The sequence below is a fragment of the Planococcus citri genome, chromosome 1 (genome assembly GCF_950023065.1).
Source record: "Planococcus citri chromosome 1, ihPlaCitr1.1, whole genome shotgun sequence".
NCBI classification, from domain to species: domain Eukaryota; kingdom Metazoa; phylum Arthropoda; class Insecta; order Hemiptera; family Pseudococcidae; genus Planococcus; species Planococcus citri.
In genome coordinates this window covers 74,222,856-74,250,735 of record NC_088677.1, presented here as the reverse complement: position 1 = coordinate 74,250,735, position 27,880 = coordinate 74,222,856, and the positions used below count along the sequence as shown (strand labels likewise).

The 27,880-nt window shown below is 35.0% G+C and overlaps 4 protein-coding genes across 8 annotated transcripts in view; 2 read left to right on the top strand and 2 right to left on the bottom strand.

Annotated features, from left to right (window-relative positions):
• The window catches only part of LOC135831991 (NIF3-like protein 1), a 90,725-nt gene that overhangs the window by 16,613 nt on the left and 46,232 nt on the right, over positions 1-27,880 (bottom strand). The window lies entirely within an intron of this gene.
• Positions 202-1,494, bottom strand: LOC135832032 (uncharacterized). The gene is made up of 4 exons (XM_065344998.1): positions 1,064-1,494; positions 837-969; positions 525-754; positions 202-444 (listed from the first exon to the last, which is right to left on the bottom strand). The coding sequence occupies exons 1-4, from the start codon at positions 1,131-1,133 to the stop codon at positions 278-280; spliced, it is 600 nt and encodes a 199-aa protein (XP_065201070.1). The 5' UTR covers positions 1,134-1,494; the 3' UTR covers positions 202-277.
• On the top strand, positions 4,665-10,637 carry LOC135831876 (mediator of RNA polymerase II transcription subunit 25-like). 3 transcript variants are annotated; one of them, XM_065344719.1, is made up of 6 exons: positions 4,665-5,069; positions 5,150-5,811; positions 5,929-6,091; positions 9,757-9,942; positions 10,037-10,222; positions 10,311-10,637. In XM_065344719.1, the coding sequence occupies exons 2-6, from the start codon at positions 5,288-5,290 to the stop codon at positions 10,464-10,466; spliced, it is 1,215 nt and encodes a 404-aa protein (XP_065200791.1). In that variant the 5' UTR covers positions 4,665-5,069; positions 5,150-5,287; the 3' UTR covers positions 10,467-10,637. The 3 variants fall into 3 exon arrangements, with proteins under 3 accessions (XP_065200791.1, XP_065200801.1, XP_065200782.1); XM_065344729.1 differs by having other exon boundaries at positions 4,665-5,811; positions 10,037-10,216; XM_065344710.1 differs by having other exon boundaries at positions 4,665-5,811.
• LOC135831926 (glutamine--fructose-6-phosphate aminotransferase [isomerizing] 2-like) overlaps positions 19,756-27,880 on the top strand; it is a 50,181-nt gene continuing 42,056 nt past the window's right edge. The window contains exon 1 of one of the 2 annotated variants that reach the window (XM_065344801.1): positions 19,756-19,925. In XM_065344801.1, coding sequence (XP_065200873.1) covers positions 19,919-19,925 — 7 coding nt within the window. In that variant the 5' untranslated portion in view covers positions 19,756-19,918. The remainder of the gene's footprint in view (positions 19,926-27,880) is intronic. The other variant, XM_065344794.1, reaches the window with a different exon arrangement.

The following is a 27,880-nucleotide window of genomic DNA, read 5'->3' as shown; positions in this document are numbered from 1 at the left end:
ATTCTCAAGTTTTTGATTTTTTAAAAAAATTCTTTCTAGTTTCTACTATTCTATGTAAATTGAATAAATGCGATATCCACACTGATCTAATTCGTAGTTCTTTTCCTGATGAAAATCTCAACTCGTAACCAATTACGTTATGATCGAACAGTAATACCAGCTTGAGCATTAAAAACACAAAAATTGAGTACACAAAATTACTACGATAAATGAATGATTTATGCATTACGGGGAACAAAATACGGATTTCATTAACAGATATCTGTTAATGATTTGTTTAAATGCGTATGCATTTAGTAAAATGTTTATTCAAAGATGGGAGTATAGAACTGAGCGTCGTCAAAATATTACGTAGTTCTTCGGTAGAAAATCGGGTCTCGTGAATGAAAATAGTTCGAAGAACACCTAAGATAACACTCCTTTGGTTGTCACTGATCTTTTCACCTAGGTAAAACAAAGTTTTTAGTTTTTCTAAAAAATTATTTACCTACTTTTAATTATTCAAAAACGATGTTTCAACTTACCCGACTTGACTTCGGCCTTTTTTAATTCCTCCAATTTTGCGCACATCTCTTCGCTGTCCTTCAAATTGAAGTTCTGTTCTCGAGACGATTCTGATTCATCTTGTGAGGAAGATCTCCTCGCTCTTTTTGCTGAACTGGCTGAAGTGTTACCACTGTTACCATTTGATTCAGTTGGATCGGAGATGCCCCACTGTTGCAGTTGCTCCTCAATTAGATGCTGTTTGCGTAGCCTGTACAGAATAAGTAATACCAATTTGAGGACAACGAATGGGTTTTATTTCATAGGACATGAAACAAAATTCTTCAACTTACGCGACGTTGAGTTTTGAGGCGCAAGCTGAAAGGGATTTAATTAATTCATCTAGAGGAAATGTCCACAGTACATCTTTTGTAAATTCCTGTGCAACGTACTCCATGTACGTATTTGTATCGAACGTCCAGTACTCTGAAATCAAAATAACACAATAGAGAATTGTCGAAAAAAACATACATAGGTAGATCAATTCGCTTCGAACTAAGAAATCTTGAAATCTTCTCACTTTTAGTTTTATTGGAGGAACGTCGTCGACTTCGATGACGAACCAGACTGCTTTTAACTGGACCCAGCATAGTATGAAAATTATTAACACCGAGAAACGAGAAAATCTCCAAGTGAAAATTTAGGCCTTTGAGTCAAAGATTTAGACCTTAAAAAAACACTACAGAATTTTGAGCATTTACAAAATCGCTGCATACCCTGGTGCCTGAAGGATTCGAGGACAACTTCCTTGTCTTCCTTCGGAAACATAAATTTATATCAAACTATTTGTAACTTTTTGCGAACTTATTTTCGTGGTGACTGTTGAGGTCTTCTTTTTGGTTTTTCGAATAAAAAATAAATATCAAATCAAAATTTGTGCGTTGTTCCTGTGGGGTCATCTATTTTTTTTTTGTTTATACTTAGTATATCATCCTTGTTTATTCTTTCATTTCTTAAAATTCAAATTTCTTTTTTATAACGGGACAATCCATATGAACTTACATCCAAAAAAATGTTCAGAATAGATAATTTTTTCTTTTTTTGAAAAAAATTGTTTGGAAAAGCGTAGGACTGTTTTTGGAAATATTTATATTTTACGAGTAGGTACCTATTCGAACCCGAAATCATTTGATATTTCTTGCAAAAAGCAGAACTTTTTGAGAATCATTGACAAAAACAATGAGTGATACTTTTTGATAATGTCTGGCAGAAAATCGACTTTCGAAAAATTTTCAGAAAAACAAAGTGAAAATCTCGAGCAATTTTGTTGAAAATCAAGAACTTGAATTTTCGTACAAGAAAAAAAAGTAAAAATTTGGCAATTTTAACAAAAAGCAGCAACTTTTGGAAATTATTGGCTAAGAAACTTTTTTTTTTCGAAAAGCCAAACTTTTTTGCATTGTTTGATTTAGGTAAAAAACGAGAAATTTTTTAGTAATTTTGGTCATAGTCGGGGAGCCCACTTAAGGATAAATTGCACCCCCCACGGGTTGATCCTACGGGACAACTTTTTTCTTAAATGGGGAGTCCTAAGGAACATTTCTCCAAATCGCTTGGAAACTGTTTCAAACTGTTTTGAGCCGTTCTGGAGCCTCCAGCAGATTTTTGAAACTCGAAATTCCCACAAAATTCCATCAAATTGGAGTTGTAAAGCTAAAATTTATTCTGAAAACTAATTTCAATACCCTACGAAGTACTGCAGGTGAATATCAAGTCGTTTTGGAGCCTCCGCCGACTTTTTGAAAATTCCTGGAGCCTCCATCAGATTTTTGAGACATTGAATTTTCACAAAATTTCATCAAAATGGAGATGGAAAGCAAAAATTTACTCTACACTCCAATTTTAACACCCTCTGAAGACGACTTCAGGTGGGTTCAAATCATTTTGGGGCCTCCAGCGACTTTTTGAAAATTACTGGAGGCTCCAGTAGATTTTTGAAACTTGGAATTCGCGCAACATTTTACCAAATGGAGTTGGCCAGCTGAAATTTACTTCGGAAACTAATTGAAGCATACGTTTCCAAAAGGCACTAAGTCCATTTTCAAAGATTCTGAGGTTGCAAGGCCATCTAGCATAAAGTTGTGGCCCAAAATGGCTGATTTTTTGATATTTTGTGCCCAAGGGTCTTGGCTACAACATATCAAAAAATCAGCCAATTTGGGTCATTTCTACGTTTCCAAATTGTACTAAGTACCATGAATTTCTTATCAATATTTTTTTGGACTTAGTGCGTTTTGGAAATGTATGCTTCAATTTCAATACGATATGAAGTCAACTACATGGTGGTTTCAAAAAGTTTTAAATGGTTTCGAAGCTTAATTCCAGCTACTTTTTGGAAATTTCAGTTTTCCAAAAAACACCATACGACTTCTCACAAGTGGCTGGAGGCTCCAAAACGACTTGAAATCCACCAGCAGACGACTTTGTAGCATATTGCAGTTAGTTTGCAGAATGAATTTTGGCTTTTCATCTCCGTTTGATGAAATTTTTAGGAAATTTAAAGTTCCAAAAATCTACATGGAGGCTCCAGGAATTTTCCAAAAGCCGCCAGAGGCTCCAAAACGACTGGAAATCCCCCTGCAGTCGACTTCGTAGCGTATTGAAATTAGTTTTTAGAATAAATTTTAGCTTTACAACTACAATTTGATGGAATTTTGTGGAAAATTCGAGTTTCAAAAATCTGCTGGAGGCTCCAGAACTGCTCAAAACGGGTTGAAACCATTTCCAATCGATTTGGCATGTCGAAAATAGGGTATATCCCAAATTTCAGCTTTCTTGGTCAATTTGGTAAAATTTTGATTTTTTCCCTTATTTTTGGCCTAAATCTGATTTTCAAAAATTCACCAAAAATCGAAAAACGCACTTTAGCACTTGAAATTTTGACAGGTGATAAATTTTTGCTTGCTCTTTCGATCTACCTTTGTACAGTTTGAAAAATTTCGTGCAAGTTCTATGTTGGAACGCAAAATCTAGGGGCACTTTTTTCTGAGTACAAGGGCTATACTAGAAATGTTCTTTAGGACTCCTCCTCTAAGAAAAAAGTTTTCCCATCGACGGGGGGATGCAATTTATCTTTAAGTGGGCTCCCCGACTATCAGAAAAGCGAAACATTTCTAGCAAAAAAGATCGATTTGTAAAAAAAAGTACACACCTAATAGATATTTTTCGAAATTCTAAAATGAGAATTTTTGTTCACTTTTTGAAAAAGCGGGTGGGTAATTTTGACAATTTTCGCAAAAAGTAAGACTCTTTTCAATTATTGGCCAAAAAAAGATACCTACTTTTGGAAAAGCGACAATTTTCAGTAATATTTGGCAATTTCGACAAAAAGTGCGATTTTTTGCTATTTTGAGTGCACTTGTGTGAATTTTTCACTTGTTGATTTTTGAGGCTGTGTCTATTAAAAAGCTCTTCCTTTCATTGAAATGTCAGAGTTCCGATTTTTGTCAGAAATTGACAAAAATTCTTGCTTTGTTGCTATATAAATCGACCAAAACTCTCGTTTTTTTACGAAAAAGTTTCAAAATAATATGTATGTATAGTTCACTTTTTCTAAGATGAGAAACCAGAATACTTCAATTTGTAATGTTTTTTTTTTGTTTGTTTTTTTACATTAAAATATGTACTTTGCTCGCGTTTTGTCAGTTTTTTTTTGTTACGTTTTGGTTTTGGTCAATTTTTCGAGCTGTTTTAGTTACTTGAGTGGTACTTTTTCTTGGACAAAATCGAGTAGGAGCACTGTACGTTAATTGGTAGGTAATTTCCCTCAAGGACAAAGGGGCCTGGAATTGAAGTACGAGTTGAAATAAATTCTTCGAGCTGAAACTTTCGAGATTTGATTTTTGAGAAAATGAACCGATTTAGTTATTAGAAGCGATAAAATTCAAAAAAAAACCTAGCAACAATATGTAGGTATGTTTTTCTAATTGATTTGAAAAATGCTTCACGTAAAAAAGCAAATAGTTGAAGAGTAAATAAATGAACTTTGGCAAGCATTCTGCATGCTTAATTTACAGCTATGCCTATTCATCTATTGATAGGACGATAACGTTTCCCTCATTCCCTGCTCCCACAATTGTACGAGTAGTACGAGTACATTTTCTTCCGTCTCTCTATTTTTGTTATCTTTATCTACAGTTAAGTTATCGAATTACCACATGTCGACAACAGCTGCTGCTGCTAGAGCTAGAATGCTATTGCTTTGAAAACAGAACTCTCGCAGAAACCTGTGCGGCTGTGCGATATTTCGAAGTGTTCGTAAACGTAAACCGAGAGTGTTCATTTCTTAAACTAGGGTACTGTTACTTAAACGTTCGTTTTGACGCGATAAAATTTGATTATTCGAATAAAAAAAATGGTGTGACTGTTCTTGGAAGTGTATTGTTTACGTTGTGCCGGTTTCGGTTGCCGGATAATTTGTGATTTGGATGACGTTTTACGACGTATAAAGGCTTATTTTGTTCGGAAGGTGAAGCTGCGAGTGTTTAAGAGTAAATTTCTTATAACGGATTCGTGCTTAAGCTAAAGTAATTATATCGAGCAAATAAATTTTACCAACTCCCAATCTGTTCTCATTAATCAAAGAGCTAACCCATGTACTGGATAGCTTCGCAGGCTACGTTTTAGTGTTATCAGTTACCACTCCTCTTTCGCCAGCGCTGTCGGCGCTGTTTTGTATTGCTGTTGATCAAGTTGCATACCTGTTGCAAGTCAGACTCTCAGACATCCGATACTTGCGAATAAAATGATGACGGAGCAACTCTGCGAAGAAAGTGACCAAATAATGGTGCAGACTCTGCAGACCCAGACCCAGACCGCGGCCGCGGACGCGGAGCTGGAGGTGCCCAGCCGTAAAAGGAAAACGAGTACGTCGAGTATCTGCAGTTCCTCCAAAGCGATAGCGATGGATAACGACGAAGACTTGGCCGTCAAGATATCGCGGCTGCTCGATTTAAAATTACATCCCGTCATATCTCGACTGGATGAAATTGCTTCGATGGTCGAACGTCAGGCTGAAAATTTGGCCTCTCTCACTGATCGTGTTGGACGCATCGAAGACGATATCGTAAGTGCAGCTGGTGCAAATAAAACCAACGAAGTCGAGCTGCTTCAAAAACAGCTGACATTTTTCGCTAGTCCGATGCATACGCATACGCCCGATACGGATATTCCTAAGGATGAGACAGTTTGGCGTGGAATGTTGGAATGGAACGATAAAGTAGTTTATTGCGATGCTACTTGGGATCCGAAAAATGGTGATCCAGAAGTGTGAGTATACCTAAGGCTAATGGTGTTCGTTTGAATGAAAATGTCACCATCGTAACTAAACTACCAACGTATAATGTTAGAATTAACGAGATAAAATTGATGTTTTTTTATTTACAGTAAATTTGACGATTGGCCGACGAAATTGGTGATGCAGGTTTTACCCAAAACGTTGATAAGTAGCGTGGGTGCATCTTACATGAAAAATGCCACCTCTATGGTATTCTATCCCACTCCTAGCGCAGCTTCAGATGTAGTCGCCAAAAAAATGACTAGTGGTTTTGTAAGTTCTCGTCTTATTCATTCCGGTCTCGAAGGATTAACCCTTAAAGACCCAGGCTAATCCTGAGATGTTGTGTGAAAGCAGAGTTGGGATTTTACACGTAGAATATTATATTCTACATTTCCATGTAAAATATGTAGAATATGTAGAATATGTCAAATATACATGTAAACTATGTAAAATATGTAGAATATTGTGTAAACTATGTAGATAACGCATTTGATTGGCTAGTTTTTAAATATGGCGAATTATTGAGGTATTTTCTCTACAAATGGTTGTATTTATGTTGTGTTTCTTATAAAATGAAGTGATAAGAGGATCGAGTTTAGAATCAAAAATTGAAAACTTGATTCAATTTTTTATTAACTATCTTAAAATTTAAATAACCTTAAATAAAATGAAAATAGGTACCTACCTAGACTTATATAGTCAATTTGAAAATTTTATAAATAATTTCCAAGTTACCCATCTTTTTAGATTTGAAAAAAAATTGGTGCAATTGATTAAATTTCTTTTGTTTTATCACTTTTACACGAAAAATTGAGATTGAATGAAAAAAAAACAACCAATCAGAAGCGTTATCTACATATTCTACATTATATTCTACATTATATTTTACATTCTACATTCTACAATCCAACTCTGGTGAAAATGCTTTCAATTTCCTGAATTAGATCATCACAAGCATCACTTTAACCCACAGTTTGCCCCCCAGCCCCTTAAAGCCGTCTCGTAAAAGCCGTACAGATTTATTTAATTTTCCTTGAAAACCGAGAAAGCAAAAACCCCAATGAGGTCAATCATGGAACTGAATGATATAGTATCATTAGGTGTACTGAATGAGTGAAAGCATATCCCCAAAGAACACCCCACCCCTTTTTGGGGGGCAAATTTTTAAAAAAGTTGGGATAAAAAAATTGGACCCATGCTCCATTTTTGGATAAACATATTGATGGTAGACCCTTCACAAAATGAAATCATGAAAGGTGTGAAAATGGTGGACCAGAGCGATTTTTTGAAAATTTGATTCGCTTGTCTCGATAAAAACCCGAAAAAACAGAGCATGAATATGTGCTGTGAGAACGCTGAAGTGCCTGTTCCCGTTCCCGTTCTTCGTTCAGTTCGTTCTCACAATAAAGAACGCCGTTCTTTGTTCCTTATTGCTCCCAAATCCAACACCTCGTTCCTGTTCCTAGTTCTTGTGCTCCATATGCAGAAGCGTTCCCGTTCCCGTTCTCGTTCTCAATCAGATTTCCAAAATTTAGGTTCCTGTGTTCCCGTTCCCGTTCCCAATTGCGTTCTGTGGTACAAGCGAAGCAATTTTTGGTGGAAATTTTGTCATTTTCATCAATTGTACCCAAAAACTACTAAAAGTTTGTAGAAAAAGTGCATTTTTCCCTATTTTTCTGAGTTTTGAGAGGTAATTTGAGAACTCTGAAAGAACATCTGAGAACGCCAATTTAGCACTCCGTTCCCGATCCCGTTCCCGATCCCGTTCCCGTTCTCAAGAATTTTCACAAGAGCGTTCCCGTTTTCGTTCCCGTTCTTTAAATATTTACATTGCCGTTCTCCGTTCTTTGAAGGAAATTTTAAAATGGGCGTTCTTTATGCGTTCCCGTTCCCGTTCCCATTTTCGTTCGTTCTCACAGCACTGCGCAAAGTACATAATATGGGAAATATTATCAAGTAGGCTTGAAATGACAGAAACAAGAATTGAAAGGAACACAGATGCTTTTAACAGCACATAAGTTCAGATAATCTACAATCCACCCATCAAATCTGTTTATCACTCCGTGGATATTCTTTCTTGATATTTGTCACCAAATAGTTACATCCTACAAAGGTTAGCAGTACAATTGTTTTTCTGCAGAAATATCGAAATAGGTTTATCAAACCACTTTGAAAAGCTTTACACAGTCAAATTGCAGCACTCCTTGGCATTTCATAATGTTCAAGCATTCATGAAGAAGTCACTATCCCTTCTCGATCATATAGATAATGTAGTTCTACATCATGAAAATTGCACGAGCAGAAGTCGTCGTTTACAATCATGAGATTGTGTCTAGCTTATGACTACAGGATTCAGGGGATTTGAGATTCAGTAAAAAGCTTTCAACTGTTGTTCAACCACAACTCTGAACTTTTGAATGTTTTGAGAAATTCCTGCTGAAGTTGATATTCTTTCTCGATATTTGTCAACAAATAATTACATCCCGCAAAAGGTTAGTGGTACAATTGTTTTTCTGCAGAAGTATCGAAATTGGCTTATCTACCACTTTGAAAAGCTTTACACTGTCAAATTGCAGCTGTCTCTGGCATTTCATAATGTTGAAGCATTCATGAAGAAGTCACTATCTCTCCTCGATCATTGATAGTGTAGTTCAACATCATGAAATATTATGATTGGAAACAAGGAATTCTGCTCAAGCAATTTTCAAGATGTACAACTTCACTATCAATGATCAGGGAGGGATAGTGACTTCTTCATGAATGCTTCAACATTATGAAATGCCAGAGACAGCTGCAATTTGACAGTGTAAAGCTTTTCAAAGTGGTAGATAAGCCAATTTCGATACTTCTGCAGAAAAACAATTGTACCACTAACCTTTTGCGGGATGTAATTATTTGTTGACAAATATCGAGAAAGAATATCAACTTCAGCAGGAATTTCTCAAAACATTCAAAAGTTCAGAGTTGTGGTTGAACAACAGTTGAAAGCTTTTTACTGAATCTCAAATCCCCTGAATCCTGAAGTCATAAGCTAGACACAATCTCATGATTATAAACCTCGACTTCTGCTTGTGCAATTTTCATGATGTAGAACTACATTATCTATGATCGAGGAGGGATAGTGACTTCTTCATGAATGCTTGAACATTATGAAATGCCAGGGAGTGCTGCAATTTGACTGTGTAAAGCTTTTCAAAGTGGTTTGATAAACCTATTTCGATATTTCTGCAGAAAAACAATCGTACTGCTAACCTTTGTAGGATGTAACTATTTGGTGACAAATATCGAGAAAGAATATCCACGGAGTGATAAACAGATTTGATGGGTGGATTGTAGATTATCTGAACTTATGTGCTGTTAAAAGCATCTGTGTTCCTTTCAATTCTTGTCTCTGTCATTTCAAGCCTACTTGATAATATTTCCCATATTATGTACTTTGCGTATTCATGCTCTGTTTTTTCGGGTTTTTATCGAGACAAGCAAATCAAATTTTCAAAAAATCGCTCTGGTCCACCATTTTCACACCTTTCATGATTTCATTTTGTGAAGGGTCTACCATCAATATGTTTATCCAAAAATGGAGCATGGGTCCAATTTTTTTATCCCAACTTTTTTGAAAATTTGCCCCCCAAAAAGGGGTGGGGTGTTCTTTGGGGATATGCTTTCACTCATTCAGTACACCTAATGATACTATATCATTCAGTTCCATGATTGACCTCATTGGGGTTTTTGCTTTCTCGGTTTTCAAGGAAAATTAAATAAATCCGTACGGCTTTTACGAGACGGCTTTAAGGGGCTGGGGGGCAAACTGTGGGTTAAAGTGATGCTTGTGATGATCTAATTCAGGAAATTGAAAGCATTTTCACCCAACATCTCAGGATTAGCCTGGGTCTTTAAGGGTTAATGGGTATTTATTGACGCTGATTTTTTTTCAGGCCGGTTGCATTACGTTGAAAAATTCGAATACTCCGGATTGCAATTTAAAAGTGCTGATTTTAACGTTTTCGCCGAGTAAAAACGTATACCTCGGTTTCATCCCGCACGATCAGTCGACATTTGTAAAACGACTTCGCAGCCTGATTCAGCAGCGTAAAAATGATCAGAAGATGGGAAAAATTCCGGTAAGGGGATCGAATTCTACAAATTAAGATGATATTTTGTTTCGTGAAAGGCGTAGGTACCTAATTATCGATGGTTAATAATTATGGATTTCAGGCTAGTCCCCTAGGATCCAGCAGTACGCCCGTATCACAAACTCCGAGTCGATCTAATAACCTGGCGACCGAGATGAAATTAACACGCCGAGATAATTTGAACATCATTCACCAACTCAAGCAATCATTGGCCGCTGCTCAACGAAAAGAGTTGCAATATCAGCGAACTCCCCGATTTAAGGTGAAGGTGAAGATCAGCACGTTTTTATTATACTATACTGTATCTCATCGTCATACGTTCATCTTGTCATTTTTTTTTTTTTTTTTTTTTACAGCTTCGCCGGCCATCCGCTGTGGGAAGATCTCATACGGTGAACGTGCCAAGCCACCAGCAGCATCCTCAACCTCAACAGGTTCGAAATATTCGCTCAGATGCTGCGCAAACTGCTACACAATTCGATGATGAAGAAGATGTTAAATTTTTCGTGTAATTGACGAGAATTTAAACTCGTAGAAGGATATTATTTTTGTTTTGGTTTCTCGCGCAGAGAGTTGTCATTTTATTATTTACCTAAGTACCATTTTTTGTTACGTTTTTATATTGTAATTCTACGTGCACCGAAGGTGTATAAGTTGCTTTCAATACATCAATTCGTATCTATTATGGCGCAGTTTTATTGTTTACAAAAATTACGATTAGTTTAGAAATTTAGTACTTACCTCAATTCATCTACGAGTTGGGAAAAGTGAAAAATGGATTCGACGACGTGACGTATTAAAATTACAGAAACGCCGAATTTCCCATTTCCGCTTCCTGTGGAAGATGAAATTTCATTCCCTCTAAATTTTTTACGTATCTAGTTTATTCTTTTTACATACCTGTCTATTTTTTTTCCTGACAGAATTCACTTTGAAGACTTTTGAAAATTCGTACAGAAAAAAATGAAAACTTTCGAGGTCATTGAGTAGAATTTTTTTCAATTTCAAAAAAGTAGTCCGTAAATCACAAAAATTTTGCAATTTAACACGAAAGCACATACGAGTACAGCTGGGTGCTTTAAGTCGTAAGTATTTATAGTCGAATGTCGAGCTTTGTCGTGCTGTACCTACCTGAGAGAGGTAACAGGCAGAAAAGAACATAGGAGCCTTGAGCGAGTGAAATTTATGATCTGAAAGGCAGAGGAATTTTCAGTGGAAGCGTTTTTAATCTGGAAAGGTACACAACCTAAAGCTTTTTCTAAAGTGGAAAAATTTTGATTTTTCAATCAACTGCTGGAATTCCATGTACATACTATCTCGAAAAGTTTTGTTTTCTTGTTAAATATTTGTTCAGATTGGTCTCTAAAACAACCCATCAAATGCACCCCGCAAGAGGTCATTAACCTTTGCCGATACAGGTTTTTCGGCTATATCGCCGAAATGAAGGGTCCGAGGGGGAAAATCAGGCATGAAAAAAGGTCACTTAAAAAGTGACTTTGTCACTATTTCACGTGCAAGTCACTTTTTGTCACTATTTCAGCAAAAATGGCCAAAAAAAGTGACTTTGGTCACTTTTTTAACGATTTGTCATGCAAAAAAGAAAAAGATTCGGCGCCGCAGCAGTGCCGAAAGTGTAGCTCTGATAAAAGAAAAACATTATTTTTTACTTCTTGAAACACAAATTTTCGAAAGCTTTTGCCCTCGCTTCGCTCGGGCTCGTTTTATTTTATTTTTCAAAATCAAGATGAAAATTTCTAAAAAAAAATTAGTTTTAAAGCCGAAAAATAAACTCTTCATCCTCACATTTAAAAAACATCGTTTTTATGCCTCTCCTCGAAATATAAGTTTGCAAGAGCTTTCGCCCTCGCTCGAGCTTGTTCTCTTTTCTTTTTCAAAATTAACTTCCTAAAAAAACATCAATCTAATTCTAAAATTTAAAAAAATAAAAATAAACTCCTTGCATTTAAAAAACCTTGTTTTTAGGCATCTCGAAATGAAAATTTTCAAAAGCTTTCGCCCTCGCTTCGCTCGGGCCAATTTGTTTTTCTTTCAAACATAGGACCCAAGATGATATCTGCTCCAAAGTTTGCATGTTCAGTAACGAAAATAACATTTTTTTAAACCTTTCAAGTTCGGATTTTCCAAAATTTTCGCCTTCGCTCCGCTCTGGCAAAATGTTCACCATTTCATACTTATTTTATTCAACTTGTTTGGCTCAATTTAGTGTAGGTGCTAGTAGATTATTTTTTAGTCAAAAAACTGTAAATTTTTCAAAATTTTGTTTATCCTTTTACAAATACATACTTAGGTTGACCTAATTCAGCATACAAATTCTAATTTAGTTCAGTAAATAGATCTAATACACTCATTTCAATTTCGTCAAATTGTTCAATTTTTTAAAAAATCAGCAACTTTTTGCGTTTTTTCCCCTCAAAAGTTGACGAATTTGTAATTTTCAAACCTCCCTCAAAATGACAACATCGGCTAAAATATTCAAAGTAAAAAAATTCAAAAAAAAGTACACATGATTTTATTCCTTCGTCACACACCCCCTCCCCCAATCATCGCCCCAAAAAAACTGGTGTCGCATCAGCACCGGCGCCAAATCCCGGTACTTCGAAGTGCCCCATCCGCCCCTGGGTATACATCAACACTTTGCTACGCTCATGCGAGGGGGGGGGGGAATAAAAAAATTCTCCGATGATCGCTAATTAATATATCGTTTGCTCACATTTCTCAAAATTTTGGTCACTTTTTTCAAATTTTTGGTCACTTTTTGCTATTTTTCAGTCACTAAAGTCACTAAAAAAAAATAAAATAGTGAGTTTCATGCCTGGAAAATGTTCGAACAAAAATTGTTCTACGCTAAATTTCCTATCAGCATGACCAGTTCAGCTTTTCCCAAAATGGCGATTTCACCCTTACTGGGGAGTGGGTAAAGTTGTCAATTTTATGAAAATTGTTTTAAAAAATGAAAGTCGACAATTTTTAAAACGAGAACTCGATTGACGGTAGACTCGAAAATATTATGACCAAAAACTTGTCTGCTACCCCTGCAAGAGGTCATTAACTTTTGTGAATCTACGTTTCTCGGCTATATCGCCGAAATGAAGGGTTAGAGGGGAACAAGTGATTAATTAAAATTATTCTACGTCAAATTTCCTATAAGCATGACCAGTTCAGTTAAAATCATATATTTTTCGATTTTTGGTGAATTTTTGAAAATCAAATTTTGGCCAAAAATGAGAAGAAAATCGAAATTTCACCGAATTGAGCTACACAGCTGATAAATTTGAGACATACGCTATTTTCGACCTGCCAAATTGATTGGAAACAATTTCAACCCGTATTGAGCAGTTCTGGTGCCTCCAGCACATTTTTGAAACTTGAAATTTTCAGAAAATTTCATCAAAAGCAGTTGGAAAGCGAAAATTCACGCTGCAATCCAATGTAAACACGCTATTAAGTCGACTGCTGGCGGGTTTGAGTCATTCTTCAATAATGCTCAAAAAATATTTTCTTTGAAATATCCTAATTGCCGGGGAAATTTCAGCCTATTTTAATAGTTCACAAAGTCACTTTTGAACGATTCTATCACAGTTCATTTTTTCTCAGTGTTTCGCGGGAGGGGGTGTTACTTGATTCTATTGCGCCTTATTAAATGTGAACCGTTTTTCGCGAACTGTAGTTCAATGGGTACGAAACAAACTCCTTCATAATACGGATATAACTTTTTGGGGGAAGGAGGGGGAGGGTACGACTTAATACGCCAGCGAACCCATTTTTGTGTTGAATTTTCCCAAAAATCATGATGGAAGAGCCCTAGCGCTCCATTGTGTGACTGCCCAGCTGCTGAGACTGGATACATGTTTTCGGAGTAGGAGGGGTGGTCAGTACTTTTTCGAGGGAAAAATTGAAAATTTGTAGTTTTCAGGCTCTCCCCTCCATGAATTTCTTGCACAGAAAAAATTCCACAAAAATTCGTTCATTGGCCCTGGCAAAGCAACGACAAAAGCTTTCAAAAATCACTACCTATTTAAAAAAATGTTTCTAACGCAGGGAAGAGTTTATACTTCTGATTCAAACTTTGAATTTTGAATTTGAACAATTCAGAAATGGGTAAATCAAATTCTAAAAAAGTTGACAAATGAGCCTTGAAGGGACTTTTTGATGAAAAGTGTTGAAAAGCTAGACTTTTGCAGGACTTGCAGGATTTTCAGGACCGTTAGTTCTGCAAGTTCCGCTCTTATCCTACAGTTGTCCTGCTTTTTAACAATTTTATCAAAAAGTTCTGTTTTTTTTTTTGCAATCAGACTTGAAAATTTTCAACTTATTTCCAATTTTTGTGGATTTTGAAAAAAAATTTCGGCCCGACTGGTGGAAAAAATTGTGTAGAAATGGTCTTTAGCAGATAGAAAAACACAAAAATTTAAATAAAAAAAATTTCCGCTGCGTTTTTTTCCTTTTTTTTCACGAGGTCTCTAAAACTGCTCGAGTTGAGAAAAAGTCTAGATTTTTACCAGAAATCGCCTAAAATTCATTGAAAACGACGCGTAAAAGTGAAAAATTTTACTTTGCGCCCCGAATCAACGTGCAAAATTTAATTTTGAACTATCCAAAATCAGGAAAATGTTGCGCTGGAAACTTTTCATATTGAAAATTATTATTTTGGTTACTCTGAAATTGTAAATTTTCAAAAGCTTTCACTCTTGCTTCGTTCGGGTAAAATTGGAAAATGTACCAAAAATGTTTTCCCTTCGCTTCACTTGGCAATAAAATGTTCTCTTTTCTTTTTGAATTTAATTTTCAGAGATCAAAAACTGAAAGAGAACTAAAAAAAAAAAACAAGATGAAACAAAAAAGATCTCTAATTTTTGATTTTTGATTTCCTATTAATTGTAAATTATTTATGATTTTTTTCTTTTATTGAATTAAACTACAAATTTTTACATTTCTTGAAATAAATACTCCAATTCATACATTTTTGAATGTCAGGACTAGAAAACCAGTTAACATGAATCTTCTAATACTACGTGCCCCAATCTATAAATTTAGACCCGTGGCACTTCTTGTACCATTTTCCCAAGAGTAGGGGAAGTGAGTGATATTTGACTAATACTTTGTATATTTTAAACAAGTAGCACTTATTTTTGTCGAATGGTCGGATGATGCTTACTGAATTACAAACTTCGATGTCGTTAATAATTTTAATCTGGTATCAATTTTTTTGACGACAAATTCGAAGGGATGAGATGAGATGGGAAGTGCGTATGAAATTTTGACGTAAAATCGATGTACATACCTATCGAAATCATGGTTATCGAAGACGTCTATTTCGAATGTGTGGTCATTTTACAATTGAGCAAACCGGGAAGAGGGAGCTTTTCATTACGATTTCACTATATACTCTTTATTATTCTCCTCTATCACTCCCCCTCAACGTTTGCGTATAATTAAATTAACAACATATTTGAAACCAACGTCTTGGAAAACCATGATTTCGATGTACTAATATATACCTATAGGTATTGATTTTACTTCACAATGTGAGTCTTTTTTCAAGTCCGAGTCTCAATATCAGAGTGTCTACTAAAATCAAAAAAGCAAATTTCTCGCCTTTTTCTTGCTTTTTTCTTGCTTCCAAAAATGAAATTTCTTACCCTCTTCATATTTACGCATAGATAATCTTCGCTAACCCCTCTAACCCCCCCCCCCAACAAAATTTCTCAAAAATGTATTATGAAAAAATAGTAATAAATAAACTAGACAGCTAAGCAAAGCTTAGCTGCAAAGTGTGCGTAGCTAGCTGCCTTTTCTACAGCTATAACCGTTATTACATCTAGGTAGTGCATAAGTGAATCAACCATGTCACAGTGACGAGAATTTTTGAAACTCTCACTGCTTCAAAATAATAATTGTTTTTCAGTGTTTTCATATTTTCCAAATTACAATAGGTACAAGGTATTTCAGAATAATTTATAAGCTTGTATTGCTTCTAAATTAAAAAATTTCTAGTTGTTTTTCATAGTTTGCATTGTTTTAAAATTTACAAAATTTCAAATCGATTTCCCGAATTCCCCATCGCTACAATTTCATGAAGTTTTCAATAAATTTTCAGAATTTTGCATTGCTGCTGAGTTAGGAAATTTGCAATCAATTTTTAGAATTCACATTGCCTCTAAATAGTCAAATTTTGAATAATTTTTCAGAATTCTTATTGTCTTTAAATTAAAAAATTTCAAATTCAATTTTCAAGTTCATATTGTCCACAAATTGTAAAACGTTTACTCAATTTTTGGAATTCACATTGCCTCCAATTTTTCAGAATTCTCATCTTCTTCATAAATATTACAATACTTATTTCATATAATTTTCAAGTTCACATTATCTGCAACTTACAGAACTTTTAATCAATTTTTGGAATTCTCAGCGTCTCTAAATACAAATTTTCATATTATTTTGTTTAGAATTTCTATTGTCTTCAAATTTATAAATTTTCAAACCAATTTTCAGAACTTGCTTTTTATTCTAAATTAAGAATTAAATCTTATAAAATATGTTAAGAATTTGCATTGCCTCTAAATTACACAAAAAAAATATGGGTAATTTTTACAAAAAAATTTAACTAAATACTAGTATTTAGCACAATTGAGTACCAGATCCCATTCAATAATTTTTACTGTAATCGTATAGTAAAAATTATCATTTTAATAAATTTTGCTATAGGTACCAATAGTAAAAATCATTTTGTTTTAATAATTTTTACTAAATCATGATAATAAAAATTACATGTTTCAATTGTACAAAAATTAGTTTAATTACTCATTTTGAAGTAATTTTTAAATTATTAGTAAAAAGTTAAAAATTATTCATGTCAAGGTAATTCTTACTATACTTATGGCTATAGGTAGACAAAAAATTAATGAAATGAATTTTTAGTTAGCAAATATATCATAATTCATAACTCAATTTCAGCATTATTTTTACCCCATTATCATGCACCTACTACATAGGTAACTCCAAAGCATTTACCTATCCAATTTTCCTACGAAAAATCTGTCACCTACCTACTTACCTCACGGGGTTTCGAACCTGGGTCCCTAAATTTCCTATTCCTACCTACATGCCCTAACCATTCGACTACGAGCTCACATGGTGGGTTAGGGCATTAAAAGAATATATTTGTTGAATAAACGCCCCACCAAACCACTCCCACTTGGAATTTACAGCTAACAGACCGGGGGTGTAACAGGGTACAATGAAACACAGCTGGTGATGGAATAGACTGGGGGTATAGCAGGGTACAATAAGCGGCAGGTGTTCTACAAGTCCCCTTTTCCCTTTTTTAGGATTTAATGCATTAAAATAATGAACTAAAATTGCAATTACTCAGCAATTACCCATCCGAATTGAATGAAAATTAATCTATTCCCTCCGCCTTAATGATTCTCAAATGGTGTCCAATAGGTACAAAAAACGGTTGGATAGCTTAAGAGAACATTCATTGTAATTGAAATTTCAATTTCTCAAAGCGAAACCAATAGTGTGCTACGCACACTAAAAAACGCAATGAAAACAAACGATGAGGCAAGTCTACTGAAGTGAATTCAATTCTATGAAAAGTAAACTCGAATGCGGATCGAAGTCGTGTTTTTTTTAGGAGGGGGGAGTATGATGTCATTTTTCCAACAAAAAATTGTTATTTTTCCTACAACAATCAAAATTTTAACGTGCTGAATATCAGTGACATATACAATTACAGGATCAAACCATGAAAGAGCTTAGGTATATTTTTATTTGTGATTGAGGGGAGAGCAAAATCAGAATTTTAGACACGAAAAATCGACATTTTAGATTGTTTTCAGAAGACCCTTCACAATGAATTATCATTTTATTGAAATGAAGTTGAAATTACTGCTCGAGCGAAGCGAGAGCGAAAATTTGTTGAAAAAATTGTTGTGAAAAACGAAAAAAAACAACCATTTTGTATGCTATATTTTACATTTTCATCGGAGCGCAATAATATCAACAATTTTGAAAAGTTAGTCGTTCTGTTCAAAGAATAAAAAATTTGCACTTTTTAAACCTATTTAATTTTTGAATTCTTAAAAGTTTTGAAAATACTATCTTGAATGGCCCGAGCGAAGCGAGGGCAAAATTTTTGGAAAATTTTTAATTCAAAAAGTAGAACAACATCAATTTTAACAAAATAAAAACTTGAAATTTTGCTGGGATAACTTCAATTTTTCAGAGATTTTTGATGTGATTTCTTGGAAATTTTCTTGCTTTTCGAAGGAATTTCTATACTATTTTCTAACTTTCTTGCCATCCAAGCGAATTTCTCGCCTTTTTCTAACTTTCTTGCCTTTTTCTTGCTAGTAGACACCCTGAATATGAGTCTTTTACTTACAAAAATAGAAAAAATTTGATAACTAACAAGGGAGGTGCCCCAGGTCACATTGACCGATTTCAATGATTCTTGTACCATTGGCTAGAGGACATCGAACATAGTCTACCTCGAAATTTTCAGCTGCTGAAGTTGATATTTCGATTTTTCAGAGCAATTTTTTGATTTTCACATTAGTCCAGGAAAATTAGATGAAAAAAAAGGGTCATTGGGAAAAATGGGGGAGAAAGCTGAATTTTGGTATACTGGTCCATTTTTTTGTGCTGAACACGAATCCGATGAGTCCCCGGTCGTCCCTGGTGTGCGTTCTCCCCTATTGTGGATCTAAGCCCCCCAAAACCAGTTTTTTGCAATTTTCTCCCCCGCATTGCATTTTAGCGAGAAATAGGTGGTCGGATAAGAATCTACGTCAAATTTCCGATCTAGTGATATATCAACTTTCTTTCTACCCCCAAGGGGGGTGGAACCACAACCATTCAAAAAAGGGGGTTCCCCAAAAAATACATAAGGGCTATAGGCGCCTAAGAGGGGTGAAATGGTCCCCAAAAGCGTTTAACATGAAAGGTGGGTACCATAGAGAAACCTCTGCGCAAAAAATTTCAGATCCACACCCCCTCCCCTTTTTGCGGTACCCCCCTTTTTTGAAATTTCAGTAGCACTTTTCTCAGCCCCATTTCAACCGATTTTGAAAATTTTTCTGGAAGTTATGTATATCCTTGATAGGTATCCCCACAAAAATTTTCAACCCACTCCCCTCATATTTACCCCTCAAAATAGCGTTTTTCAACTTTTCAATGCTTTTCAACAATGGTAAAACTTGAGGGGGCCAAGTGCTCTGGAGAGGGCTAGATGAGTGTAACAAAAAATCTGACGTCATATTCGTGCTCAGCGGTATCGAATCATAAGAAAATGACACCCTGTTCATTAATATTTAGTTATTTTCCCCAAAATTCCCATTTTACCCCAACCCTCCCTAAGACACATTTTTACACCATTTTGAGGGGTAAATATGAGGGGAGTGGGTTGAAAATTTTTGTGTGAATACCTATCAAGGATATACATAACTTCCAGAAAATTCATCGCGCTTGATTCGATTTCTACAAATTTGTTAACTTTGAGTTGAAATTACTCAAAATTTTGAATGGTTACATATGGTTTTGAAACTGTGGAAATGTTCAGAATTTCATCCTCTTCACGATGGTTTTTTCCCCGAAGTCCTAGCATTTTTCTATCAATAAATATTAGAAGTCAAAGTTGCGATCACGCGTATTTTCGATTACAACTCTCACAAAAAATGGAAAACATGCCGAGAAACGGCACTGCAACGCTATCTCTAGGCGGCGGTCGGCGAATGGTACGATTTTTTAACAACGCAGATTTCCGTCTTCCAATTATCAAGTTGATTTAGTTGCGATACTCGCCTCAGTTCACTACAACACTGCATCATCTAGGTTCGTGAAATATAAAAAGGAATGATTATTAGTGTGATAATAAATTAGACGCGTGTTGTTTGCCTGTGTCTGCCTGTGTCGTTTATTCGGAAACCAGTTCATCAATATGTGCGGTAAGCCATTCAATTACTCTTAGTTTAATGCATCGCATCGTAGGTATGAGCTTTTATAACCATCGTTCGGTAGCTGCGAATACCGCCGAACTAGATCCAAATTTCACTCTTATCAGTACTTTATATGAGAAGTAAACAAACCAAAAAGTATCAGGGATGCGATGATACCGTATCGATACGGTATCGATACTTCTGAAAATATCATGATACGTATCGATAAATATCATGATACTTTTGTTTGTTTATTTAGCTTAAAAAGTTGGCTGAAATGCCAAAACTTTCACAGATAAAAAAAAGCCAAAAACAAACAAAATTCAAAAGCTCGGTATCAAGTTTGGATCGATACGTATCGATACACTACTGATCCGATACGTATCGATAAATATCATGATATATCGGATATCATCGCATCCCTGAAAAGTATCCCTCGGTGGCAGTTTTTCTCTACAAAATCTGATGAAATTCGTTATAAATTTACTAATAATGTCACGTATTTTGTTTTACGTATTTAATACTCGATTCATTCGCTGAATTTAATGGGTTTCATTCGTGAAAGTGTGTAATTTCTAGAGAAAGCTTCGAAAGCCGATCGTACTCGAGCTTGTACTACATTTCATATTTTCCTATCAACACGAATATTCTTCGTATACTTCAGTCTTCAGTAAAGAAATTACATTTCCATTACGAAGAAGCCAAGTACTTTAAAAATACTGCGAATTTTTCGAGACAGTACCTAATCAAATCGATCATGAGCAGAAGCAGCAAAGCTTATCGTCAGATTGATATACTTTTCCCATTTCTGCATCATTGCTTTTCTTTATTCGGAAAAACCACCGAGCATTTGCTGCTCAGTACTTGGACCAATTAAATTCTAATATTAAAAATAATTTCGCTGCTTTACGAATAAAAAAATAATTACTGTAGGAGTTAGATACACCTACACTGTGCTAAAAAAGTGCAGTACCTAGACCTACACCAGTCGTGATACGATACGTGTACGTGTCATAAATGTAATAATGCAATTACATAAGGTCAATGTCATCTTAATACTGGACTGGATTGAACGTTCACTTCACTGTTCAGTTTCTACACAACATAACACTATTTCTCGCATAAAATCCATTAACCAATCTTCTTACCTGTAACAACAAAAACAACATACCGGTACATTAATTAAACAATCATAATCAATGACTTACTTTGTACATAATAAATGCATCTTAAATCTACCCCACCTTTAAAATATGCAAAAATAATTACGTAATAATACTTTCTAAATACTCGAGTTTAAAGTTGCTGTAGGAAGTCAAAATGAAGTAGGTAAGTGTGATAACATGTGAAGGAAAAAAAAACGAAAAAAAATTACCCATGGGTGGTTGGGTACTCCCCTCTCATGAATAATTATCTAACTGGCTCGATTAAATTGTATTTTTGAATTAATTTCTCGGTATATGAAATATGGACACTGGTACAGTCAACAGCGCTGCATTTCTAACGTGTACACGTATTATTTATAGAACTAGTTTTTTTTTTTTTACTTTTTTAATCGAATTAACTATAACGACTCGTTAAATGTCTGCTGATTTGATTTTCTGATAACGTATCGTTGAAAAAAAAAGTATCACGAATTAATTCGAGCAAATCTCCGCGTAATGTAAGGTGAATCGATTTTCTTTCCCCTTGTACCACCCACTCGAAGTCGAATTTTTATCGTGGGGGTCGTTTAGTTCAAATTTTTATCTTTGTACACATTTATATAGATATAGGTACTCGTAGCTATGTAGATTTAATCGATGAAAGTAGGCAAAAGGCCAAAAATTCATCAACGCAAATCCGGGAAAGTGACGATAATGGTTATAAAAAAAATTCTCGTACGTGTCGGCAGCATTTATACGATCTACATAATTGTAATTTCCCACCAGCGGCCAGCGAGTTATCTCTTCAAAATTAGATGATAACATTTTGTAATTATACGTAGCTTTACTTTTACTCACGTCGAATTCGAACACATGTTCGTGTTAGTGAAATGTCAACAAAAATTTTCCAGTCGAGTTACAACTTCTCAATTCCCTCGCTCAACAATTTGAATTTTGATTACCTACGTACATATTTCAATCTCAAGAGAAACGTTGCACAGTGGGCTGTGAGCACCCTCAAAACGGGCGTAATTCAAAAACTTACAATGAACCCTAAAAAAATGGTACAATGATATCCTCCCTTATGTTTTTGGGGTCGCCGAATACGAATTTGACAATATTTTTTTTGTAGAGGTGGGGGGTGAGGGGAGCGAAAAAGTCAAAATTTGACTATAATGATGTGTGATATGTCGAAATGTATGTTTTTGAGGGTGTAGATCACGAATCTGACAATATTTTTTTCGTAGGGGTCAATGGTGGGGGCTGAGGGGGTGAAAATGTTTAAAAATTCAAAATTTGACTATAATGATGTGTGATATGTCGAAATGTACCGAATATGAATAATTCAACTAAAAGTGAGTAATTTTCATCAATTTACTCGATTTTAGTTGTTATAAAGTAATTATAGAGGTATAATTTACGTTGAAACTCCGTTTTTTGCCTACTCTGCTGCATAAATAGGAATAGAAAAAATTTTTGCACGTAGATGCACGGGAAATTCCAGTGGCTGGTAATACTTAAGATAGTGTATTTCAAGATGTTAATCGCCATTTTTGCCCTGAAGTGCCCCCGCGACCTCCACAGTCGATTATAGTGAAAAATCTTGGTGAATTGCGTTAAAATGTGACAAATTTTTTCTTCCAGGGACTTTGACGGCTCCCCAATAGAAAATTCTTCATCCCCCACCCTTCACCCCTTCTACGCCCTCGAAAACGTACATTTTGACATATCACACGTAATTATGGTCAAATTTTGAATTTTTCACCGTTTTTACCCCCTTCATCCCCCACCATTCACCCCTACGAAAAAAATATTGTCAAATTCGTGATCTACACCCTCAAAAACATACAAATCGATGTATCACACTTCATTATGGTCAAAATTTGAATTTTTCACCCCCTTCATCCCTCACCATTGACCCCTACGAAAAAAATATTGTCAGATTCGTGATCTGCACCCTCAAAAACATACATTTCGACATATCACACATCATTATAGTCAAATTTTGACTTTTTAGCTCCCCTCACCCCCCACCCCTACAAAAAAATATTGTCAAATTCGTATTCGGCGACCCCAAAAACATAAGGGAGGATATCATTGTACCATTTTTTTAGGGTTCATTGTAAGTTTTTGAATTACGCCCGTTTTGAGGGTGCTCACAGCCCACTGTGCGTTGATGAGTTCTTCATAGAGTAAATTTTGATCGAACGAGTTCAACTTTGAAACATAGGTAAGGTACCTAGTTGAGAACTTTTTCAAATGAATATTCAAGTATGTAAGTATCATTTTTCACTGGAGATTTGGAATCGTGATCAAATTTTTCGGTGCGAACAAACTCGATTTATGGGGATTGTTGAAATTTTCGAATAAGATATGCTGACGCAGTTTTGAAAATCACTCTTTAAAAATTTAGAAAGGGGTGAGTTGAATTTTATGGCGAAAATGCAATTTTCACACGAACACCCTGCGTCAATCCTCCCACCATACTCTAACCCCCCCCCCTTGAAAAATTGGTCACATTTACGCTCAAAATTGTTTGAACTAGACATAGCCATAGATTGGAAGAGTATGCGAAAATTCATCACAAGCCAAAATTCCAAGTGCTAAAGTACATTTTCCGATTTTTGGTGAATTTTTGAAAATCAAATTCAAGTCTAATGGGGGAAAATCAAAATTTTACGAAATTTACCTAAAAAGTTGACAATTTGGATATGGCCAAAATGGTTTCAAACCGTTTTGAGCAGTTTTGGAGCTTCCAGCCGATTTTTGAGACTTGAAAAATTACTACAAAATTTCATCGAATGAAGTAGGAAATCCGAAATTCACGCTGCACTCCTAACTTGAAACACGCTATCAAGTCGACTGCAGGCGACTTCAAGTCATTTTGGAGCCTCCAGCAGGTTTTTGAAAAATCTTGGAGCCTCTAGCTGGAAAGCCATCTTTTGTTTTAAATCAAATCAACTTTATTTTTTGCAATAGGCAGCATTGCTGCATTTACAAAGTCGATTTATTTACTAACAAAGATATTTAAAAAAATGAATAATAAAATGAAATAATATGAAATAAAATGAAATGAATGCGCCATGTGCAGCATTATAAAGGTGTAGGATTAGCACAGATATTTAAATAAACACCTTCAATAAAAGTAATAGAATCTTTAAAAAAAAAATAAAAAACATAATTGCAATTATAGACACTGGACCTGCGGAATAAGACAACCAACTGCAGGCTGAGGGGAACTGAAATGGTAAAGAAAAATTGAGTAACACCAATTTATCCTGCTGGGTGCTCTTGGCTGTGCTGTATGTATGTACTTCAATCTGCAGGCAATGGGGAAAAGGGACCATAGTAATATTTTGTGTACTGTCAATTTCTCCCACTGTTTGCTCTTGGCTGCGCTGTATTTTGCAAGTAATTTGTTCAAGAATTCGACAACAGTGCAGCCAAAAGCACACAGCGGGATAAATTGGCGTTACTCAGGATATTTTGCCTAGATGGCTGCCAGTTAGTTGTCTTATACTACGCAGGTCCAGTGTCTATAATTGCAATAAATCAGAAAAAAATACAGTCTAAAAAATTGAGATACAGTGGCGTCGCGATAAGTGAAAATTCAAGGGAAGAAAATTTTTGTTTCACTTATCGAGTTTTTCACATACGAAGGTTTCAGTTAGGGAGTTTTTTTTTGGTTGATTTTCACTTATCAAAGTTCGGATAAAAAAAACGAAAAACATGAATTGAACAATAAAATTTTCCGATTTTCAGTGATCAATTTCGAATTTAGTTTGATCAGTCAGTCTTTAAACAGCTCACAGGTCATCCTTACCTTCTTGTTTGACACATAATCCATTGGAAACGATTTAACTTTAGCAAAACATTGAGGCTCTTTTTCACTTATAGAGGCTGAACGATTCAGTACCTTTCAGTTAAAGAGGTATTTTCACTTATAGAGGTAAACTCAATAATTTTGGGATAAATCCTAGTTTCAGTTAACGAGGTAGCCCTTTTTCACTTATTGAGGTTGATTTACACGTAAAATTGGTCCAAGGTGAAGGGAAGGAGGTTTTTATTTCACTTATTGAGTTTTTTCACATATCGAGGTTTCACTTATCGCGACGCCACTGTAGTTATTTTGTACATTTATAAAGATTCTTAGAATTATTTACAACATCATAAAATTATCGATTACACAAAAAAGTCAAAAAGAAACAATGATACTGTATAATGTATAAATAATCAGGACTATTGAAGATGATAAATCAAAAATTCAAGGAGTCGCTGAAAGTTCAATTTGTAATGCACTCAGTTATGTAACAGCGTCCATATACTCATCTATTGAATAGGATGCTTTTTTTAGCAGCCATTTTTTCAGAGTTTTAGAAAATAATTTTTTGCAATTGATAATTTTGATTTCATTTTGAATATTGTTATAAATTTTTGCAGCCATGAAGTCTATACTAGCTTGGTAAAATTTAGTCCTGAATTGTGTGCTATGTAGTTGTTGGCTATTTCTATGACTATGTTGAGAGGTATGTAATTTTACTATGCCCTTCTTCACAATTTGGGCTATCAGATATATGTATAAGCAGGGTAAGGTTAAAATTTCATTTGAAAGAAAGAGATTCTTACATGATTCTGTAACTTGTATTCGATAGATGATTCTAATTGCTTGTTTTTGTATTACAAAAATTCTCTGCAGAAGACTGATATTAGCGCCCCAAAACACCAAGCCACATGCCATATTAGACTGGAACAATCCATTATGCCATTTTTAATGTTTGCACATTGGTGACACCTTTTAATTGCCAAAGAAGATAATTTATTGATGATAATTTTCCAGCTAGATAGTCTACGTGATCAGTCCAAGTTAGACTGGAGTTGATGTATACTCCCAAAAATTTTAGACATTCAACTGTAGTTATAGGCAGCGCCAAATTTAAATTTTGTGCACTGTGACCAAAATATAATTATTAGGTTTGTTTTCTCAACATTTAATTTTATTTTATTTTTTCTGAACCATATTACCAAATCATCCACAACCTGCTGTACTGAGACACCCATATTCATAGAAATCAGCGCTGTAGTGTCATCTGCAAATAGGATCAAGTTACTCCTTACATTTTTTGGAAGGTCATTGACATTAAAAGAACAGAGGTCCTAATATTGACCCCTGAGTAACTCCTTGCTCAACTGGATATTGTTCAGAGAAATGGTATTCTCCATTTGTGACGCGGCCAGCGATACCATACCATATGTCGGCAAAAATTTTTTTCGTTTTATTGTGGGTTTTGGTAGTGTTTTTCTTCCTCTTTTCAATGGTGCAGGGCTTGAAAACCGGATAGATATCACTCTCAGTTTTGGTTTTGGTTTTATGTTTTTTGAAAAAGTAAAGGTTTCGGTTTTGGTTTTGGTTTAGGTTCTCAAAAATAATATCTCTCTCATTCCGGTTTTGCTTAAAGGGTTTGATTTCAAAGGAATCAGTTTCGGTTTTGGTTTTGGTTTCGGTTTTTTCCTTTTTTCTCCTTTTTTTAGAAGGAAGAAGGCCAAGAAAGTGATAATTTTTTCAAGTACTTTGTGTATGTGACTAGAAAGCTGCACTTTGGCAGTGCCAAATTTGTCAATTTTTCTAGTTTTCAGGCCTTTTTACTTTTAGCATCAGTTTTTACTTCATTTTTACCAAAAATGCAGTATTAATTGGGCTAATTACCTGAAAAATTCCAAAACCAAAACCAATTCAGTTTTCAATTGGTTACGCTCTCGGTTTTGGTTTTGAATTTGAGAAAATAACGCTCCCGGTTTCGGTTTTGGTTTTAGTTGTGGGAAAATAACGCTCCTAGTTTCGGTTTTGAGCAATTTTAATCGGTTTTTGGGGGTTTTGGTTTCGGTTTGCAAGCCCTGCAATGGTGCAAACAGATTTTCAAAATATTAAAATCTGACAAATTTTCAAAATTTCAAAGTTGCGTATTTTTTGAAATTCAAAAACCAAAATTCTGAGAAAAACGTTTTTGAAAGTTTGGGTTATTTTTGTAACATTTTAAAATTTTTTTTTTTTTTTGATTTTCTTCATCTTTTAATGGTTTTACATCATATTTTTTTTTTTTTTGACATTTTTTTATGAAAAGCACTTTTGTAAAACCGGTTTTTCACCACTAAAACGACGTGTTTGAGATCGGTGGGTACACCCATTCCAAAGTATAGGCTTCATAGTATATGAATCGACAAAAAAAATTTTTTTGATATTTTCTGACTTTTTCCATGAAAACGCGATTATCTCAAAAAAAAGTTTTCCGACATATGGTATGGTATCGCTGGCCGCGTCACATTTATATCTTCTGTCTTAACAATTTGAGTTCTATTTTTGAGAAAGGATATGGTCCAGTCCCAAAGCCACCCCTCTAATACCATAATTTTCTAGTTTACCTCGCAATATTTTATGATTAATCATATCAAATGCTTTTGAAAGATCGCGAAATAACCCTATAATGTCATTTTCCAAGATATTGTGAATAAGGTGATAAATGTCACCATTTGCATTTTTGTTTTTGCAAAACCCATATTGGGAGCTGTGTAACAAATTATTATCACTGAAAAAATTTGATATACATTTATAGAATAAGCTTTCTAGAACCTTGGAAAACACTGATGTTATAGAAATGGGTCTGTAGTTAAGTTATTCATGGCACTTCTATCACCCTTTTTGAACACAGGTGTCACGATATTGACCTTGAGGATATCAGGGAAGGCTCCTTCCTGAACAGAGTATGCTTTGAAATGTTCCTTGGGATGTCTACTTCAAGAAAAAAGTTGTCCCAGATGATCGGT